The 22,089-nt window shown below is 49.3% G+C and overlaps 1 protein-coding gene across 1 annotated transcript in view; it reads right to left on the bottom strand.

Annotated features, from left to right (window-relative positions):
- Positions 1 to 1,987: 1,987 nt before the first annotated feature.
- RNF115 (ring finger protein 115) overlaps positions 1,988 to 22,089 on the bottom strand; it is a 74,538-nt gene continuing 54,436 nt past the window's right edge. Inside the window, exons 4-9 of the mRNA XM_060253069.1 lie at positions 20,557 to 20,765; positions 16,159 to 16,230; positions 14,636 to 14,708; positions 12,132 to 12,225; positions 9,924 to 10,039; positions 1,988 to 3,440 (exon numbers count right to left, since the gene is read on the bottom strand). Of these exons, the coding sequence (XP_060109052.1) occupies positions 3,309 to 3,440; positions 9,924 to 10,039; positions 12,132 to 12,225; positions 14,636 to 14,708; positions 16,159 to 16,230; positions 20,557 to 20,765 (696 nt within the window). The 3' untranslated portion in view covers positions 1,988 to 3,308. The remainder of the gene's footprint in view (positions 3,441 to 9,923; positions 10,040 to 12,131; positions 12,226 to 14,635; positions 14,709 to 16,158; positions 16,231 to 20,556; positions 20,766 to 22,089) is intronic.

Genomic DNA, 22,089 nt, shown 5'->3' with positions numbered 1-22,089 from the left:
GCTTCTCTTATGTTCTTATGTTTTTTCAGGTCTTGTTCACGTTGGTACTGTTTTTCTTCCTTCGGTCCATTTTCTCTTTCCACTGAAGAGCTCTTTTCCAGGCCAATATGTTGAAGGGTTTCATGGCCAGTTAGTTATTATAGATTTTCCGGGCTGTATGGTTGTGTTCTTGGCAGAGTAGTACCTGATGTTTCGCCAGAAGCTGTGATTGGCATCTTCAGAGGTATAACACAGAAAGATAGATTTCTCTTTGTGTCAAAGTGAGAGGAAAGAAAACAAATGGTTTGACATATTCTATCTTTCTGTGTTATACCTCTGAGGATATCGGTCACAGCGGCTGGCGAAACGTCAGATACTATGCCAAGACCACAGCCATACAGCCCAGAAATCTACAGCTCTTTCCAGGCCCTTTTAAAAATCAGTAACAGCTGTATTACCCTAATGCTATAACACTGTAGCAATATATCATTATAACTGTCTGTTGCAACACTCCACAAGTCCCCAGTTTTCACTGTTTTCTAAACAAATCTCTAGCCCTTTTGGTTGCTGTGATATAAGGGGAAAGGTACTGGTTGCACACTTTGTATAACTCTGCAACCAAAAAGGCTAGACGCTTTAAAGAAAATGAAATATGAACTAGTACATTGAGGCGATAAGACTTATAGCATGACAAGGCTATAGCAATAAGGCTACAACTGATTTTTTTAAAAGAAAAGTTTAGAAAAAAGTCATCTTGGGAAAGGGAGGAATAGCAGTTCCAGAGGGCTACGGCAAGGATAGTGCAGGATGGAACGTGGGTGCTCCTCTGCCTTTGCATCTGTAGAAGCCAAGAGTGTCAACACAGTCCAGATCTCTCTCCACACTTTCTTTAACATTAAAGAATGGGAAAGCTTGGACTCGGGCTATGGTGGTGGAGGAAGGGTGTGCCTGGCCATGGAGAGAGGGGCAACATTGCTGCACATCATTTCTCTAGCAGAAATCCTGCTTCCCCTGGAAAGCTGGTATAGCTGTAGAGGTGGCGGTGGGGGGGAGGTAAGTACGAAGGCTAAGGTGGGGTCAGCATGGCTGGCAGAGTTAACCCTTCCTTCCAAGCCACACTGGCCATTGTGCCCCACAGCAGAAGTCAAAACGTTGTGAGATCCAATTTCCCCCTAGCTTGCTCTTCCGAAAAGCTAGTGGTGAAAATGGGGGAAACTATGTGGGTCCTTGGAAGCCCAGACTATGGAAAACTCCCCCATCCCATGGCACATGAAATTGTATCAGACACCAGTGACATGCTAGGATGCCTCCCTCTGCAGAGGGGAGCAGAGGGGAACAGAAAGGAAGCGGAGATTCTCAAGGAGAACACCCTGCCTCCCTCTGAGTTGTGCCCTGGAGTGACGTATTGATGTATTTAGGCGCCCTGCCTTCCTCCCCGGTGGGGATCCAAGGCAGCTTACACCGCTGCTCCCCCCTCCTCCGTTTTGTCCTCACAACAACCCTGTGAGATAGGCTAGAAGACTGCAGATTTATACCCTGCCCTTTTCTCTGAATCAGAGACTTAGAGAAGTTTACAATCTCCTATATCTTTTCCCCCCACAACAGACACCTTGTGAGGTGGGTGGAGCTGAGAGAGCTCTTACAACAGCTGCCTGTTCAATGACAACTCCTGCTTTGGCTGTCCCAAGGCCGTTCCAGCAGGTGCAAGTGGAGGAGTGGAGAATCAAACGCGGTTCTCCCGGATAAGAGTCTGTGCACTTAAGAATTACACCAAACTGGCCCAAGACCACCCAGCCAGCTTCTGTGGTTGAGTGGGGATTCTAAGCTGGGTCAACTAGATCCTAGACCAACACTCTGACCGCTACACGAGGTCACAGAATCCTTGCAGCAAAGTTACGACCCCGACTCGGTTCAAGATCTGCATGATCTGATGGATCTCTCGAGTAGGTCTCCAGCTGCTTCCCTAATTCCCGCTGCCCAGCCAAGGATTCTCTCAGCCGCTTTCACCTTCTTTATAAAGACTTTTATTCAACTTTTGATAGCAAACAAAAGACGTTAAGTTTTTGAGATCGAGTGTACCTGGTACACCGTTACAGCAATGAAGTGGCAACAGGGTATCCCTTGCTTCGTTCTTCCTTTTCCCGAGACCGGACTCTTGCCATCCTCCTCTCTGTCTCTACCCCTCCCAGCCCTTCCCCCTACCATCTAAGCCAGACATCCTTCTGGTTCCTGAACAGAAAGGCGCTTTTTGGGCCCATGTGCAGCAGGTGTTCTGAGTTCAGACATGATTCAGAGGATTAAAAACAAAGGAGGAAAAAAAAACGCAGATGAAAGACATGTTCCAAACACACTTAAAAACAACAACAGAGGGAAGAAAGCAGCGGTTCTCTACGGATGGCGTTTTCATATTAAATATCGAAGAACTGCCAACAAGACACAGAGTTTAAAGTCTTCGAAGTGGCGCATAAGTTAAACATGGTCCATCAGCTAACAAGGCAGCCAAAAAGAATGCAAGGGTTTTAAGTGGCAGTTGGATCTAAATCCTGGTTCTGACAAACCCAAGAACAACTGAGCTGTAGACAAGAACGGGAGAGAAAATAAAATGCTGTTACAGAAATGTACTTGCATACCTGCTTTCATGGAATTGAGGGGTTTCCCTCCCCTCCCTCTCCCTCTCTCTCCCTTCCAACCTTGATGGTTCTTGCCCATTCCAGGAAAACCTAATCACAAACCAAACCCCAGGTATGCTCTTCAATCCCGGCCATGTCTAAAAAAAACCTCAGCCAAAATATGTTTGAGCGCCCAGAATCGTGGGAAAGCAGGATGAACTGGGGTTAATATATTCTATCTGGAGAGACAATGGAAAGGTTACAGACGCTCTCGGCTCCTCGTCCCCAAAAACGACGCCCCTGCAAACCTCTGGCTGGCTCCTTCCTAGCACTGAATATGTACACTCTTCTCAGGAGGGTGGGGGTGTGTGGAACCACACACCCTACTTAAACCAGTGGGTCGATTACTGACAGAGGCCTCCCTGCTCACAGGGCTTTCTTACAGCACCTCCTGCCCCAAGCTCTACAATTCATCACTCAAAGCCTGGAAATTAAACATGGAAAAAGGGCGCTTGGATGCCGTCGCGACCCGGCTAACGAGGCTAGCCTTTTCTCGGTGACCGGGTGGGCTGAGGTTCCACTGGGCTCGTGCCAGTTCTCTCTCCTTTTCTTCTTCCTACTCGGCTTTGTACTTTTAATTATCATACAATTTTACAACTGTAGTAAGGATACTACAGGCCTGAACCTCCCCCCCTTCCCCCCCCCCTGAAGCTGGGGGCTTCAGAAAGTCCATCGGTCGTGTAAGTGGCTTGCGCTGCTAAAGGAATTGCTTGCCGCCGCCTCGGAGTTTGGTGCTTGCCGGGTGGAATCCTCGCCGTTCAAGCTCTTCCGGCACACGGGACACGTGTCGTGCTGAAAAGGAGAGGGGCGGCAGTCAATAGCGGTGAAGAGGGAGCCCGGCAGTGTGGAAAAATGACCACGAGTGCCTGAAACAGTCGGGATGTGTTACCCTGCTCACAGCTTGTGCTTTAATTCATGGTCACGTTTTTTTTTTTAAAAAATCAAATATCCTGTTGGGATGGATGTCTCTGCAAATGAAAGTGATGCACAGGGGAGGAAGCGAGATGGCGTTTTCTTGTCACATCCAAGAACGACCCAGCTGCGTTCTGGATGTTTCAAGCACAGGCCTTACTGAAATACACTCGTATTTGGATGGCCCTGTGATGCAGGGCACCTGCATGTGGAAAAGGTGTGCTCAGTTGTCCCTCATGCATTGCCCTCGACTAGTCCCAAGGCATCGAATACTGGATTCTGAGGCATCAAGAATGAGTAATGGGTTCTTAGGGGGAAAGGCAATCCCAGCTCTCACATCCCAATACATTCCCAGACCCTGTGAACTGCTTCCCTGAGACTCCACCACCTGCAACTGCTCAAAAGTCTCTGGTTCCTTCCAAGAAGCCTGCCTGCTCTCCCTGCCTGCCCCTTATGTCAGCACTGACCTCCCAGAACTCTGTGATTCTGCTTCTTACACTCCGTTCCTCAACCTTCCCCTGCCTTGACCGTGAAACCTCAGTATGAGACCCTGGAGAGCCACTGCCAGCCTTGAGTAGACAATACTGACTTTGATAGACAGAGGGTCTGATTCAGTATAAGGCAGCTTCCTACGTTCATATGTACTGCATAAATTAGTGAGCCCTGAGGCCATCCTTCTTGAGCTAAGACAAAAATGTGTGCGCTGGAGGCTAAAAATCTGTGAACTAGCTCACACTAACTCAGCTTAGAGGGAACACTGCTCCCCAATCCCACATCCGCAGTCACAGAAGGGGATTCAGGGGAGGGGAGAAAGACAGGTTGCTTACCTGTAAATGTAGATCTTTTCTAGTGGTCATCTGTGCATTCACACTCATGGGATATAGTGCCTGTGCCGATCCCCCGAATAGGTACCTAAAAAGCCCGGGATTTTTTTGCGCTCGGCGCCAGTGGGCATTTGCGGGCATCCCAGCACACATGCTCACCGGCGCCAGCGCGTGGATCCTGCCAATTCCTTCTTGACTGCTGGAAGCCCCCTAACATAGGGAGACCATCAGCAGTGAGGAAGGAGGGCAGGTAGTGTGAATGCACAGATGACCACTCGAAGATCTACAGTTACAGGTAAGCAACCTGTCTTATCTTCTTCGTGGTCTCTGTGCTTCACACTCATGGGAGATTAGCAAGCAAGACATACCTGGAGGTGGGAAGATGGTCAACCAGAAGAGACAGCTTGCAGCACCGCAGCTCCCAGATGAGTCCTCTGCTGAGCATGCACATCCAGAGCATAGTGCTTCATGAAAGCATGCGGAGAGGACCAGGTGGCAGCCTTGCACACATCTGTCAGGGAAACACCTTTCAGGAATGCCACTGACATCGCCATCGCTCTAGTAGAGTGTCCACGAATGGGCCCAGGCAACTGCTTCTTTGCCAGCAAGTAGCACAGTTTAATAGTCTCAGCGAGCCACTTGGAAAGCCGCTGAGATGAGATTCTGGAACCCAACTTATGAGCAGCATAAGAAACAAAAAGACGCTGGTCCTGGCAAAAATTCTTAGAACGACTCAAATAAAACAATAAGGAATCATAAACCTTTTCTGAGGTGAGTCCCATAAAGGCCAAAACTGTCTGAGAAACCACAGTTGAAGACCTCTCATTCTCAATTTTGCAAACAGCAGCACGCTTGTAGTCACCGCCATCAGCCCCAGCATCCGCTGCAGCTGTTGTGCTGTGCCCCATTTCCAAATCTGAAAAAGATTGACAGACTTGATGATGTCCATCGCTCTCTGCTGAGGCAGAAAGGCGCGGTGAAGGTTTGTGTCCAGCAAAGCCCCTATGAACTGAACTGTCCGTGATGGAGTAAGATGAGACTTTTCCATGTTGACCTGCAGACCTAAGGTGTGAAGAAGACGAAGAGTGGTGGTAATATGGCTGGACAGACTTTCTTTTGACTCTGCCACAAGGAGCCAATCGTCGATGTATGGAAAGACGACTATACCTTGAAACCGGAGATGTGTGGCCACAATACTCATCATCTTGGTGAACACCCGTGGTGCAGTGCACAGACCGAATGGAAGGGCTTTGAACTGGAAGTGGTTGGAATCTACGGCAAAACGAAGGAAATGCCTGTATGCAGGATGGATGCTGACGTGGAAGAAGGCATCCTTGAGATCCAACGTTGCCATCCAGTCCCCTTGGTTGATGAGGGGAAGGATTGTTTGCAGAGTGGACATTCTGAATTTCTGGCACACGATAAACTTGTTCAGATTCCGAAGGTCCATAATTGGTCTCAATCCCCTATCCCGTTTGGGAACCAGAAAATAATGGGAGTAGAACGCCCCCGTTCTTACCTCCACAGGAACCAGTTCTATGGCTTGTTCCTGCAAGAGGTTGCTCACCTCCACCAGCAGAGGTGGGGAAGGGGGTGTGGTGACAATCACTGATTGAGTCGGAACCTGAATGAAGTCTATCTTGTATCCTTCTGCAATGATGGAAAGAGCCCACCTGTCCATGGAGATGGACTCCCAAGCCAGAAGATATTGACGGAGACGGATGGTAGATGAAGTAGGAGCGGCGATGCGTGCTACTGGAAAGTCAAAGGCCCTGCTTTTGTGAGTGAACACCCTTAGATTTCCGGTGGTTTGTGCTGAAGCAAACCTGTTTCGGTTGTTTCCCCTGTAAGGAGACCTGTTTTCTGGTTGGGAAGATCGAGGTCTCCACTGCTGCTCAGGGGAGAATTTTTGGTAGGGCCGCTTAGGCCAAGGTTTGTGCCACTGCTTAGGCTTGGCAGCCCAGGATGAGGCCGGGACACCCAGGTTCCTCGAGGTCTTTATGCTCTTGTCCATCTCCTGGAGCACACTGTCGGTGGTTGAGCTGAAAAGACCTTCAACCCTCAAAGGGTAAGTCCTCCACAAAGGCCCTGATGTCAGGTTGAAGAGCCGTAGACCTCAGCCAAGAGTGACGGTGTAGGGAGATAGCACACGTGGTGGTTTTGGCTGATACGTCAACCATGTGCTTTGCTGCAGTCAGTTGTTGCTTGGCTACAGCAAAGCCCTCCTTCTTTAACTTCCGGAATGCAGATCTCTTTTCTTCGCTCAGGGAGGACAAAAGGGGGGTGAGCTGCTCCCAAACTGAGTATTGGTATCTAGCCATGCAAGCAGCATAATTAGATACCTTTACTCCTAAGGCTCCAGCCGAATAAAACTTCCTATCTGCACTGTCCAATTTCTTGCCCTCCTTGTCAGGTGGAGAAGAATGGGTCTTGTGGGCCTTGGATGACGAGGAGACTACCACCGAGTTGAGTTTGGGGTGCACAAACAGAAACTCAGCACCAGCCTCCTGGACCCAATACACATGATCCAATCTCCTAGAAGAAATAGGAGTGGACACTGGCTTTGCCCAAGACTCCTTCACTGCCTGCAGAATGACTTTTGTTACAGGCAATGTCACAGCCGTCGATGTGTCCCGCTGCATAATATCGAAGACTGTGTCATTGATGACTGGCTGCGGTTGCGTCACTGTGAGGGAGAGGGAGTGTGCCATCCGCTTCACTAGGTCCCCATACGACTTCAGATCTTCCGATGGTGAAATGGGAAGGTCCTCAGCGATATGCGACTCTGGTGAAGGTTCCACAGCTCTGTCCGGGTCATCGGTACCGACCTTGGAGTCCGATGACGAGGAGTCCCTTCTTACTGAGTGCTTGGAGAGCATCAGGGTAGAAGCTCGCTCGGGTGACTGCAGAGATACCGATGATCGAGCTTGGACATCTTCCACCCTCTCTCTACGTCTCTCGGGAGGGATCGACACTGATGCCGATGCTTGCTGCCTAGAGTGATGCGAAACTCTTGAGAGATGAGAGACCTCCAACTGCTGATCCCACTCAGGAAAGTTGCGTGGAGGATACCAATGGTATGGTGGATACGGGTAACCATAAGGAGAAGGCCACTGATGTTGATCCCATGGTGGAAGCGGCAGGAAGCATCGAACCATCGTCATTGGCTCTAGCTCTCTTCGACCCATAGTCGATGCAGGTGCCAGGGGTTCGTTCGGTACTGAAGCCTCGATCTCCGAGATCGAACAACTGTTGCTCCGACGGCGCGATCCCGATCTCGATGAGTGGGTGCGCTAGGTCAGGTCTATCTCGTGCTCTGATCCCGACAGGCAGAGCTGCTGCGACTCTCTGCCTCTCGATGCCGAAGGACTCCTCAGACTTGGAGACGCCAGGATCTTTCGGGGTGGAGCAGCTTGCGTCGACACCGAAGCGTCCCGAGAAGGAGGAGTACAAGAGAGTCTGGTCTTTCTCTTCTCCTTCAACTTCAACTTCTTCGGAAGGGACGATCGGGTCCCCGAATCATCCCTACGCTTCTTGGCCGGAGTCGCCACTGACCCTTCAGAGGGTCGTTTAGTGGGTCGGCCTCACTCGGTCAGCATATTGGTCTGCACCAGCGATGGATCGACTGATGTAACCGTCAGGGCTAATGCAGCCTCTTCCATCGGTACCGACGGGCCCGTTGCCATTTTCGGCGGACGAAGAGCTAATTCCACAAGTGCCGCAGATAGCCTCGCCGCACGGTTTTTGCAGGTTTGCTTAGAGAAGGCTAAGCAGTGCAGGCACGAATCAACTCGGTGTCCCTTGCCCAGACACAATAAGCAGAGGGAGTGACCGTCAGGAGGTGCGATCTTCTTACCACACGAGCGGCACCTCTTAAAAAAAACCCAACGCCTTTCCATAGGCGTCAAAGACAAAACCACACAGAAAAATTTCTGAGGGAAAAGGGGGAAAAAACAAAGCCCCGAGGGGCAAAGTCCAACAATTTTTTTTCCCAACAACAATAACTATCTTAACAACTAACTAACTACACTAAGAAAAACAACAAACGGGTTATATACAATAAGAAGAAACAATCCAAAGGATTACTGTACTGACCGGAGAAATGAAAGGAGAGCCTCTCAGCACAGTGGTCAAAAAGGAACTGGCGGGATCCGCGTGCTGGCACCAGTGAGCATGCGTGCTGGGACACCCGTGCATGCCCACTGGCGCCGAGCGCGAAAAAATCCCGGGCTTTTTAGGTACCGATTTGGGGGATCGGCGCAGGCGCTATATCCCATGAGTGTGAAGCACAGAGACCACGAAGAAGATCCACCTTTTCTAACCACCCTGGCTGCAAAAGGTAGCATTCAGGCACAGCTACTGTTTAGACAGAAAACCGGCGGGGGTGGGGTGGGGGGAGGAAGGCCAGGGAACTTCTTTGCTTTGGCCTACAGATGGCCTGCCACGGGGCTCTGGCGATCATCCTGAGTTTTGCTTTCCTGTCTGGGGTGGCACCTGCTGTCTGAGGCACAGCCCGAGTCCTGCTGGGGGGTTCTCTGCCTTGAGGCATGAACAGCCTCGGATGGAATTTGCCAACTCAGAATATCTCCAGACTGGTCACAGGCCCAGCCCAAGACGTTTCTAGGGCTTGGTTGGCGGGGAGGGTGGAATATAAATCCAATAAAATAAAATAATAAACAAACAGAGGAGCCTCTCCCACAGGATTCAGGTGGGGTGCAATCCATGGGCAGGCTCTCCTGTGCAAAGCCCATTTCTGTCTACCTATCAGGCAGCAGGAAGAGAGGGCGACCGGAAAAGACGGGATGGGCTCAACAAAGGAAGCCATGGCCTTCAGCCTGCAAGACCTGAGCAAAGCCGATAACGGGAGGTTTTGGAGGTCATTAATTCATAGGGTCACCATGTGTCAGAAGCGACTAGATGGCACGTAGCATCTATCAACCTACTACATGTGTCTCTCACCCTTCCTTCAAAGGAGCTCAAGACTGCATGCACAGCTCTCTTTCCCCCATGTTTTATCCTCGCAGCAGCCCTCAGAAATGGGTTAGGCTGAGAAAGTAATGGGTTCAAAGTCACGCCGTGAGCTTCACAGAAATGCAGTGACTTGAACCCAGGTCTCCTAGACCCTAGTCCGACACTCTAACCCAGGGCTTTTCTTGCATATTAGGCAACACCCCCTGACACATCCAATCCTTCTGGAGCTTATAGTAGGCCCTGTACTAAGAGCTCTTGGAGGATTGGCTGCATCAGGGGAGTGGGGCCTAATATGCAAAGGAGTTCCTGCTACAAAAAAAGCCCTGCTCGGACCACTACACCACCTGGCTCTTCAATGGAAAGAGGAGCTACTCACTGAGGCTCACACAACCTCTCTAGCACACTCTGCTCCACGGGTTAGATTTGCAGCCCCACCAGACCACCCTTCACAGCCCTTAAAATTCACACTGCCACCCCTGATCTCGCAGCAGAACTCCACTCAATATCTCCCAACCGTCCCCACTGGAGGCCAGTTCTCCCCCCCCCCCCTCGAAGAACGCAGGCTTACCAGTTCTAACCAGGGCACGATGCAGCTGCTGTGGAAGTAGTGATTGCACGGGAGTTGCCGGACCTGTTCTGCTACAGTGTAGTCTTCTTTACACACGGGGCACTCCAGGCCTGTATCTGCAGGACAAGGAGGCAGGGGACAGGATCTCAGTGAGTGAAGCCAGGGCCAACCTGTTGTCAGGAGCAGTTGCAAGATACTGAACACAGAGCGAGGCAGCGGCTCCTTCTCCAGCTTTGCTTCCCAAGAGGCCAGATGCTCAAGGGATCAGGGTGAGAAAGCCAGAGCCGAGAGGGGAGTTTGTAACCACTCCCACTCCTGAAAATGAGCCAGAGGGATAGCAGCCGGCAGCAGCGGAAGGTAGGAAAAGCATGTCTTCCTTGAGGAATGGATGGAATTTTGAGTTTACAGGGGACTAGGGCAGAAGGAGAGAAGAAGATGTTTGACAGAACAAAGTTGGAGCCCAGCAGCACCTTTAAGTCCAGCAAAGTTTTATTCAAGGTGTGAGCTTTGGTGTGAAAGCACTGGACAATGAAATGAAACTGACAGTTGAAGGGAAAAGTGATATTTCCCAGGGCTGCTACCTGAGATCCTTCATCTGGAGATGCTGCAGGCTGAATGTGCATGCAGGGCAGGTGCTCTACTGCTGAGCCACAGCTCCTTCCAAAATCTCAGAATGCAGGTGAAAAGAACAGCCTTGCACTTTGGTCAGGTCCACTTGGCTCAGTAGTCTCTCCCGAATGGGAGCTCCTTTCAGCCAGACCTTGAACTGGGAGATTTCTGCAAGCAGCTCCTCTGAGTTGTAGCCCTCCCTGCATATAAGGAGCTGCCTTTTTGCTAAGTGGACCGCTGGTTCACCTAGCCTGTATGAACTATTATGATCAACTGTGGGCAGTCACCAGCCAGCTGTGCACGGAAATTTCCCCACTTTACTTTGTATTCCTGCAGCCCCTCCCAAGCCTGGAAGAGATCAGTCCTTGAGCTGCAGGATCTGCCTGGAGGAACAGAGGTGTAAGTTGGTGTGATGGAGCAACGAGCGGATGAAACAGATACACCTTCCTTCAGAACAGTGTGCTTGTGGAAGGAGGAAGAGGAGCAGTTTTATACCTTTACCTGTCCTCACTCCAGTCCCCTCCTCAACCTGCATGGTTTCTCCTCTCTGCAGGTCCTGTGATCTTTCCCCAGGGGTACCCTAAATGCAGTGGGAGGAGACTTGTCCAGGGGCTCTCTAGGACTTTAGGCCCGGAGGGGCATTTCCCAGTCTTAACAAAAGAAGCCAGGGATTGAATCTGGGACATCCCATGAACAAAGCATGAGCTCTGCCACTAAATTATGGGTCTTCACCAAAATCACGTGTTCTTGTGATAAGCTGACTCCAATCCGCTGGACTGTGGATATTCCCCAGCCCCCCACCCCGCCCCGCCCCGAGAACCTTCCAACAGGTGATGAATGGAACTGAACCTGGGATGTTCTGTGTTCACAGCACATCCTACAGAGCAATGTCATTCCCGCCCCCCTGCCGTTAACAGTATGCAGCTCCTGACAGCCAAAGCCAATTAGCACCTTCCATAAGGAGCTGCAATCTGAAGCTTCTGGTTGCAATTCCATGGTAGTTACCATACACAGCCCCTTGGATTGCACTCATGACAACGTAAGAACTTAAGAGAAGCCATGTTGGATCAGGCCAGTGGCCCATCCAGTCCAACACTGTGTCACACAGTGGCAAAACCACACACACACAGGAAAAAAAAAAACCAGGCACCATCAGGAGGTCCATCAGTGGGGCCAGAACACTAGAAGCCTTCCCACTGACCTCCAACCCCCAAGCACCAAAAATACAGAGCATCACTGCTCCAGACAGAGAGTTCCAACAATACGCTGTGGCTAATAGCCATTGATTGACCTCTGCTTGTAGCCACCACCCACCTCCTGTGGCAGTGAATTCCACGTGTTATTCACCCTTTTGGTGAAGAAGTACTTCCTTTTATCAGTTCTAACCCGACTGCTCAGCAATTCCATTGAATGCCCACGAGTTCTCGTATTGCGGGAAAGGGAGAAAAGGACGTCTTTCTCTGCCTTCTCTGTCCCAGGCATAATCTTGTAAACCTCGATCATGCCACCCCTCAGTCGACCCCTCAACCCTCCCAGCCTTGCCAGTTCCCCCTTAGGACAGCGGCTGCTCGTGTGAATGGGCAGGCAGTGGGAACTTACCGACTTGTTCCTGAGTGACGGTCACTGTCGGGAGAGAAGAAATCTTCTCTTTGTCTGCTGGGGGAGGTCCCGTGTTTTCCAGCTGCCCCAAGAGCTGAGAGGAGGGGAGGGAAAAAAGTGATTGTGGTTTTGCTCCAAAGATAGAAGCCATGAAGCAGAAACAGGAAATGGGGGGGGGGATAAAGCCAAAGGGGGTGCAAGTTTAAAGAGCTTCGCCACCAAACTACACAGAAGGCAGAGAGCACAGCGGGTTCTAATGTCCACATTCATTCAGTGTCAGAGTCAGCTCTAAGGCAAGGCCCCTTGAGCACTCTCCCTTTGTGGAAACAAACAGGTCCTGTCTTGAATCTCTGCCTATTGCGAATAATTCAGGGGCATGCTGTAGGACACCCACAAAGGCCACTGGTCAGGCCTGTGGGGGGGGCATGGCCCCACCCCATGGAAACAAAGGATGTGCCAGACAACACCTGTGTCCCTTCACACTAGTACCTAATATGCATGTGTAGCACTGCTGGAGCAGGCAAAGAAGCATTTCACAGGTGCTATTGATGACAACCCTGCAAGGTTGCCCAGGCTGGGTATCTTCAAATTGCTGACGGAGGCTAAAAAGAGAAAAGGGCAACTTGGCAAGTTTGTGGCAGAACCAGGACTTGAACAGGGGACCTCCTGACTCACAGTTCAGCCTTGTGGCTACTCTGCCACACCAAGTGAAATGCTGCCTCAGAGCTACAGTGGGTGGGCTACCCCTCTGCAGGGCTTTTTTGTATCAGGAACTCCTTTGCATATTAGGCCACACCCCCTAATGTAGCCAAACCTCCAAGAGCTTACAGGGCCTACTGTAAGCTCCAGGAGGTTTGGCTACATCAGGGGGTGTGGCCTAATATTCAAAGGAGTTCCTGCTACAAAAAAACCCTCAGTTCTCTGGGAAGCATCTCTACCTGTCCCTAGCAGCTTGATGAAGAGCCACTGATCCGCTTCCAAGGATCTGAATCCTTGGCTGAAGCCCAGCTTGAAAGGGACACATGAGACAGCTCAGATGTTTCCGGCCTTCCTGGGACCACTTTCTGGCCCAATCCACCGAGGCTACCTCCCTTGCAATCCACTAAGGCTAAATTTCGGCCCTGTGCAGAGCTGTGTGTGATGCTGCAATTCCTTACGAGAGCAAGGAAAAAGACGTACGGATGCAGAATTTCATTCGCTGAGCACCTGGCCTTTCCTAAGCAGGCCCAGGTTTCTAGATCAAATGGCTGCAGAAACATACCAATGAATAAGCCAGAGAAGCCAAGGACTTTCCCTGGCGCTGCCTCCCAGCACTGGGATTCGGAGGTATATGTGGAGGTTCCCTTTAGTCACCATCCCTGAAGGAACTCTCCTCCATGATTTTATCTAAATCACCTTTTTAAAGCCATCTATGCCTGTGGCCAGAGCAGCCCTGTGGTGCAGAGTGGTAAAGCTGCAGTACTGAAGTCCAAACTCTCTGCTCACGACCTGAGTTCAATCCTGGCGGAAGCTGGGTTCAAGTAGCCGACTCAAGGTTGGCAGCCTTCCATCCTTCCGAGGTTGGTAAAATGAGTGCTCAGTTTACTGGGGGGGAAGTGTAGATGGCTGAGGAAAGCAATGGCAAACCACAGAGCCTGAAACGACTGGTGCTTGCACAGGGGACTACCTTTACCTTTTTTTTTTTTGCCTGTGGCCATCACGGCATCCTCTGGCAGCGAATTCTACCAAGCTAATTACATACGGAGTGGCAAAATATTTCATTTTGGCTATCCGGAATTTTGTCCAGGGCCTAGGAATTCTGTCCCCGCCCAGCATAAATCAATGCTGAACAGGTGAGAGCTGGCTGTAGCATAAAGGCTACAGGAGTGAGCCACAAATGTGGAAGGCCCCTCCCCCTTTGAATCTCGCATCTGCCACAAACCTGTTTGGCGGCCTTGGGCAAACTCTCCTATCTCGGCATCCTCCCATAGGGAAGATATTAAGCGACCTACCTTGCAGGATTGTCATGGGGACTGTGAGATAACGGAGAGAACATTCAGAAGAAGATTGCAAATTTATACCCCGCCCTTTTCTCTGAATCAGAGACTCAGAGCAGTTTACAATCTCCTATATCTTCCTTCCCCACAACAGACACCCTGTGAGGTGGGTGGGGCTTAGAGGACTCTTTCAAGGACAACTCCTGCAAGAGCTATGGCTGATCCAAGGCCATTCCAGCAGCTGCAAGCAGAGGAGCGGGGAATCAAACCCGGTTCTCCCAGATAAGAGTCCGCACACTTAACCATGATACATGATACAAACTCTTTCCCTACAAGTCTAGTCAGTCTTCACTCTTGTCTGGTTGCCAGCGGTGACTAAAAACAGCTACGCTAGCTGACCAGGTGCTGCTGAGCAAGAAAAGAGAAGCCAGGGTGACTCAGGAAGAAAGACAAAAATGCTGAAGTGGTTGTTCAAGAGACGGGAGGAGGAGGAGAGCTTAGGCCGGTTCCATCTGCCGGCATCTTTACCTGTGTTACGATTGCGTCAAGGCCGCTCTGACCCCAAGCATAGTCTCCGGGATTCGAGTGCAACATGCCACCCCTGGAGACAGGGAAATCAAAAGACAGAGAGAGAGACTCACAATGGGGGGCTAATGAGCACCGGACAGCATGGTGGAGGGGGGCGGGGTTGGGATGTCTGGCAGGTCCTGGCACAGGGCAGGTGTCCCATGGAGCACCTCAATAACAGAGGACTCCAGTGGTGCTTGCTGAGCTCTTCAGCTGCCAGAGCAGAGGGCTGAGCTCTTGTGCTAGAGAAGGAGAGGAGCTAGGCATTGTGCATTGGAAGCAGCATGGGCAGGGAGGACAGACAGCAGCGTTAGGAACTGGAGCAGAGGACGAAAATCTATAGCAGGGGTGGCCAACAGTAGCTCTCCAGATGTTTTTTGCCTACAACTCCGATGAGCCCCAGCCAGCATGGCCAATGGCTGGGGCTGATGGGAGTTGTAGGCAAAAAACATCTGGAGAAGAACAAGATATTGGATTTATATCCTGCCCTCCACTCCGAAGAGTCTCAGAGTGGCTCACAATCTCCTTTATCTTCCTCCCCCACAACAGACACCCTGTGAGGTGGGTGGGACTGAGAGGACTCTCAGCATCTGCCCTTTCAAGGACAACCTCTGCCAGAGCTATGGCTGACCCAAGGCCATTCCAGCAGGTGCAAGTGGAGGAGTGGGGAATCAAACCTGGTTCTCCCAGATAAGAGTCTGCACACTTAACCACTACACCAAACTGGCTCTCCAGCTACCGTTGGCCACCCCTGATCTATAGTATCCCCCTGAGTAAGAAGCCAGAGTAGAGTTGCCAAATCCAATTCAAGAACTATCTGGGGACTTTGGGGTTTGCAGCCAGGAGACTTTGGGGGTGGAGCCAGGAGCAAGGTTGTGACAAGCATGATTGAACTCCAAAGGAAGTTCTGACCATCACATTTAAAGGGACCACACACCTTTTAAATGCCTTCCCTCCACTGGAAATAATGGATAGGGGCACCTTCTTTTGGGGCTCACAGAACTGGAACCCCTGGCCCAATCTTTTTTAAACTTGGGGGGTGTTTTGAGGAGAGGCGTAAGATGCTATGCTGCAAATTTGGTTCCTCTACCTCAAAAAACTGCCCCCCTGGAGCCTCAGATACCCACAGATCAATTCTCCATTATATCCTATGGGAACGGGTCGCCATAGGGAATAATGGAGTGCCCAGCAGACATTCCCCCCCACACACACTTTCTGATGACCCTGAAGCGGGGAGAGGGCCTCCAAACTGGGGGATCCCCTACCCCCACCTGGGGATTAGCAACCCTAAACTGGAATAACAGGGCTGGCAAGAAAACCTTTGCTGGCCAGCCTCACCACGAGGTTGCCCATTCCCATAAACTACCTGGAAATCAGCACCAGACACAGACATTCCCTATAGCTGTTTTAGTGCACATCTTGCTTGTTAAGGCGAAGTGCAACAAGGGGGAAAGGGGGTTATACAGGGAACACATGTTACTCACCAGGAAAAAGGATGAGGGGAGCCCGGAATGGCTGAATTCGCAAAGAAGCCTGCAAAGATCTGTTGTATTATTCTGTACAGGGTGGAAATCGGGGAGTGGGGAGAGAGAGAAAAAACAGAAGCTTGTGAGAAAGAGGCCCGAAGACTGCAGGCCGGCATTGAAAGGGGTGCTATGCTGAATTTAACATCCACACTGAGAGAGAAATCCACTTTCCTGGTGAAGCCCAACCTGGATTTACTGCAAAACATCAGCTGTGCTCAGGAGTCTCACTCTGAAGATGTCCGCTGTTCCTGGATACCAACAACCTTCCAGGCGACCAGCAGAACGTCACAAAAAAGGCAGAGCTGCTCTCCCATTGGCATTTGGAGTATTGCCATTTGGGGTGTCAGATCTGGGTCCATTTAATCATGTATGTAGAGAGGTTGCTCTGTGCGGGCAGCAGAAAGATAAAATGGAGTGGGATCCAGCTGATGTTTTTCACTCATAGAAAAGGTTGGGACAATTCTTCTCCCCATCCCACTGCAGACCTTCCCCTATTCTGGGCAGTCCACTGACTCCTGGAGGGCAGGATTTCAGAATGCTTAGCAGGCTGCAACAAGAGGGCGGGATTGGTGAAAACTGACTCCCCACTTAAAGATAGCTTAGGTGGGATCCACGCCACATTCTCTGTAGGACACAGTGCCTTCCACTTCACCCACTCTAAGCTCCTACCACTTTGCTACTTGCTAGCACCTGATTCCAGTGGGGCTGTGGCAGAAGTGGCAAAGGATGCTTACGTGCTACATGGCAGGGCAGACCGCAGGACACGGGATAAGAACATAAGAGAAGCTATGTTGGATCAGGCCAACGGCCCATCCAGTCCAACACTTTGTATCAAACAGTGGCCAATAATTTATATATACACACACACACACAAACACACACAAATATATATATACACACTGTGGCTAATAGCCACTGATGGACCTCTGCTCCATATTTTTATCTAAACCCCTCTTGAAGGTGGCTATGCTTGTGGCCGCCACCACCTCCTGTGGCAGTGAATTCCACATGTTAATCACCCTTTGGGCGAAGAAGCACTTCCTTTTATCCATTTTAACCCGACTGCTCAGCAATTTCATCGAATGCCCACGAGTTCTTGCATTGGGAGAAAGGGAGAAAAGTACTTCTTTCTCTACTTTCTCCATCCCATGCATAATCTTGTAAACCTCTATGATGTAACCCTGCAATCCACGTTTCTCCAAGCTAAAGAGCCCCAAGCGTTTCAACCTTTCTTCATAGGGAAAGTGTTTCAACCCTTTAATCATTTTAGTTGCCCTTTTCTGGACTTTTTCCAATGCTATAATATCCTTTTTGAGGTGCGGTGACCAGAATTGTACAAAGTATTCCAAATGAGACTGCACCATCGATTTATACAGGGGCATTATGATACTGGCTGATTTGTTTTCAATTCCCTTCCTAATAATTCCCAGCATGGCGTTGGCCTTTTTTATTGCAATTGCACACTGTCTTGACACTTTCAGTGAGTTATCTACCATGACCCCAAGATTTCTCTCTTGGTCAGTCTCTGCTAGTTCACACCCCATCAACTTGTATTTGTAGTTGGGATTTTTGGCCCCAATGTGCATTACTTTGCACTTGGCCACATTGAACCTCATCTGCCACGTTGATGCCCACTCACCCAGCCTCAACAGATGCCTTTGGAGTGCCTCACAATCCTCTCTGGTTCTCAGCACCCTGAACAATTTAGTGTCATCTGCAAACTTGGCCACTTCACTGCTTACTCCCAACTCGAAATCATTTATGAACAAGTTAAAGAGCATGGGACCCAGTACTGAGCCCTGCGGCACCCCACTGTTTACTGTCCTCCACTGCGAAGACTGCCCATTTATACTCACTCTCTGCTTCCTATTAATTAGCCAGTTTTTGATCCACAAGAGGACCTGTCCTTTTACTCCATGACTCTCGAGCTTCCTAAGGAGCCTTTGATGAGGAATTTTATCAAAAGCTTTCTGGAAGTCAAGGTAAACAATCTATTGGGTCCCCTTTGACCACATGTTTGTTCACCCCCTCAAAGAAATGTAACAGGTTAGTGAGGCAAGATCTTCCCTTACAGAACCCATGCTGAGTCTTCCCCGTGTTCATCAATGTGCCTACTCATTCTGTCCTTGATAATGGTTTCTACCAACTTTCCCGGTATTGAAGTCAGACTGACTGGCCTGTAATTTCCCAGATCTCCTCTGGAACCCTTTTTAAAGATGGGGTGACATTTGCTACCTTCCAGTCCTCAGGAACCGAGGCAGATTTCAATGAAAGATTACATATTTTTGTCAGAAGATCCACAAGTTCAACTTTGAGTTCTTTCAGAACTCTTGGATGTATGCCATCCGGACCTGGTGACTTATTAGTTTTTAATTCGTCTATCAGTTGTAGGACCTCCTCTCTTGTCACCTCAATCTGACTCAGGTCTTTCAACACCCCTTCCAAAATAAGTGGTTCTGGAGCGGGCAAGCACTTCTCGTCTTCCACAGTGAAGATGGAGGCAAAAAATGCATTTAGCTTTTCCGCCATTTCCCTATCCTCCTTCAGTAATTATTTTACCCCTTGGTCATCCAAGGGCCCCACTGCTCCCTGGCTGGTTTCCTGCTTCTAATATATTTGAAAAAAAAATTATTGTTGGTCTTTATGTTTTTTGCAATATGCTCCTCATAGTCCCTTTTTGCCTGCCTGATCACAGTCTTGCATTTGATTTGCCACAGTCTGTGTTCCCTTTTATTAATCTCACTTGGGCTAGCTTTCCACCCCTTAAAGGAGTCCTTCTTACCTTTTACAGCTTCTATTACTTTGTTTGTTAACCATGCAGGCCTTCTCTTATACCTGTTTGTGCCTTTCCTAACTTATGGTATATATTTTATCTGAGCTTCTAGGATTGTAGTTTTAAATAGCCTCCAAGCTTCCCCAAGGGTTTTGACTGTATTTACCTTTCCTTTCAGTTTCCTTTTCACATGCCTCCTCATCTCAGAGAATTTACCCCTTTTAAAGTTAAATGTGGTTGTGCTGGTCTTTTGGGGCAACTCTGTATTTATACAAATGGTGAAATCAATAATGTTATGGTCACTGCTCCCAAGCGGTGCAATCACTTTTACATCTCTCACCAAGTCTTGGGCATTACTTAGGACCAAATCCAGGATCGCCCCACTCCTGGTAGGTTTTGAGACCATTTGCTCCGTAGCACAGTCATTGAGAGCATCTAGAAACTCAATCTCTTTCTCTCGACCAGAACACATATTGACCCAATCAATCTGCGGGTAGTTAAAATCACCTATTACAACACAGGATCTTGTTTTATGTTCTCCAGTGAACATTTGTTAAAGGCTTTTGGGGAACCAAATTGTCCTGAAGACCATCCTTCCTGCCAATTATATTTTTGGTGTCTGCTCACAGAAGAAGACTACTGTAGATTAATATGTCCGCTCGTGGGCAGCATATAAATCTAAAGTAAATAAATACCCCACCCTTCTCTTTGAATCTCAGAGTGGCTTACAATCTCCTTTATCTTCTTTCCCCCACAAAAGACACCCTGTGAGGTGGGTGGGAGTGGGGAATCAAACCTGGTTCTCCCAGATAAGAGTCTGCACTTAACCACTACACCAAACAGGCTTGACTAGCTGATGTTTCAGCACTTTTTATTGCCATTCTTCCTATAACATGTGGCCAATCAGATTTCAGTTGCCTCATGACATCACTGAGGGCAAGAGTCTCTCATGCACAGTGAGGTGAATGCTTTTTTGGAAAGCACTGCCCTCGCTCAGAATTAGCGTTGTTTGCCCTCAATGACAGCCATGTAGCCAATAGGAGGGAAAGGAAGGAAAACTGCTAGCTGATTAGGACTGTGAAGAGCCTCCGTGTGGAAGCCACTGTGTGGGGAAAGGGCCTACAGGCTGCTTGAAATTGAGGAGTTGCCTCAGTTTCCCAACTGCCATGAAAACCACTGAAGAAAAACTGCCTTGGGGGGGGGGGGGAGGACACTTTCAGCGGGGGTGGGGATGCGATGACATAGGCCCCCTTGTTTCAGCCTTGCCCTGCAAAGCTCTCCTAATTCATGGCCTCAAAAGTTCAAAACCTGAGCTATGTGAGTTCTGTTCTTTCCCACCTGCATTCCCAGGGAAAAGGGCAAAGCAGAACTTTTGAGAAGAGCTTTCAGCTTGAATGCTGGTTTCATAACGGCTCTTTTAATGATTCATTGTACATGTGATTTATATTTCAAAACTACCTCTTCTGCTGTAACCTCCCTCCTCTCTACTCTACCATTCCTGCTCTTCCAACCATACACTTGAGCAAACTTTGGATCCACACACACACACCCTGCTGCCCTCCTCCACCCAAGCAGGTTCTTACCCTTCGATAGCCGGTGACCTGTCAGGCCGCGTACTGCCTCGAGATCGGTACCTCCGCGTCATGGGCAGCCGCGGAGGTCTGCTTGGTCCCCAAAGGTCCGCATGAGCTTGGTGGCCCCTTTCATTGTCCCGGCCGTCTTGTTCAGGTGAGCTGCTCAGGAGCGGCCGGAAGTCTGGGAAGATCATCGAGTGATCCAGCTGGTCCCAAAACTGGAGGAAGAAAAGGTAAATAAATGTGTTACATTTGGCTCCAAAAAAGATCAGGGCTAAGTCTACTCTGCACTTAAAATGCACCCAAAACGCTAGAGAAACCTGCTTTAAAAAAAAAAAATCACGCAAGCCTGTGCTTTTAGGATTTTATAGGCTGCCTGCAGACTTTTTAACCCACCTTCGCAGCTATAAGGACAAGAAACTTGCTTCTCACTTTAAAACAAAGTTGACATCCTCCTATTGCTAAGGTGCGACCAGTATTGAGTCTTTAAGCACAAGCAAAGGGCGTATATGGCCTTGAGTAGAGTTACTGTAGCAGCATGGTCCCAGCCAGTGGTCTCCTCTGCCAACACCCCAATTTTCTGCTTGCAAGTTTCCTCTGTGTAATGCGCATGTACATATATGTACTGTAAAGGAACCATGAAGCACGATATTCAATGTATTGGAAACAAAAGGAAGCTAGGAAGGAAGGACAGAGAAGCTCGGCCAGCCTGGTATGACCTACAGGTTGGCCGCTAAGGAACTGGACAGAGAGATGGGAAATGGGTTAGCAGGGTGAGGGATATTAGTTTATTGTAACCATAGAGCTGATGAGAAAAGAAGCAACTTTGCATTGCCCCCAACCCTTCTGAAAACAACTTTTTCAAAGTTTTCCAGAATTACACACACACCCCACGCCCACCAACAGAAGCAAAGACTGCCCGAATATTATACACATCCTGCTTTAGTTCTGGGTTTCCTCGTTTGGACAGCAAAATCTGCAAACAGTAGTTAGTGAAGAAGAAGTCAATGCTCTGGGGTGCTTAAAGAAATCTAAATCAGAAGCCAATGCCTAAGAATGTTTGTCTGGCTCTTGCAGATAGGAGTTGTTATGCAGTTCAGTGTCTGGAGTGGTAGCCCAAACAGCTTTCATCCTGGCAAGATTTGTTATAGCCACAGTGGTAACATAGTTAGAACAGACAGGCTGGGTGCAAACTCAAAAGTCCTGCTCGGCCATGAAGCCCATTAGGTGATTTCTGGTCAGACACCATCTCCCAAGCCCAGACTACCTCACAGGGTTGTTGTGAGAACAAAAATAGAAGGGATATTTGCAGGGTGGGTGGGATGAGAATGCTACATCAATGAGGCTTTGTGGCAAGAGTGCACAAACAGTTGCTAACCCTTCTACCTATGGAAATCATTTGTGACCCAACCCAAAAGAACCCATTTTCCCTGCTCACGTGGAGCAAGTTCTTATCACCATAGGTGAACAGTCATTTACAAGCCTGCCCTTTCAAGGCTAAGATCCAATCTAAACATTACGTTGACCACACTATTTGATTTT

Source organism: Heteronotia binoei, chromosome 1 (genome assembly GCF_032191835.1).
Source record: "Heteronotia binoei isolate CCM8104 ecotype False Entrance Well chromosome 1, APGP_CSIRO_Hbin_v1, whole genome shotgun sequence".
Lineage (NCBI taxonomy): Eukaryota > Metazoa > Chordata > Lepidosauria > Squamata > Gekkonidae > Heteronotia > Heteronotia binoei.
Note: the sequence above shows the minus strand (reverse complement) of the source record. Positions and strands in the feature narration are given on the sequence as shown.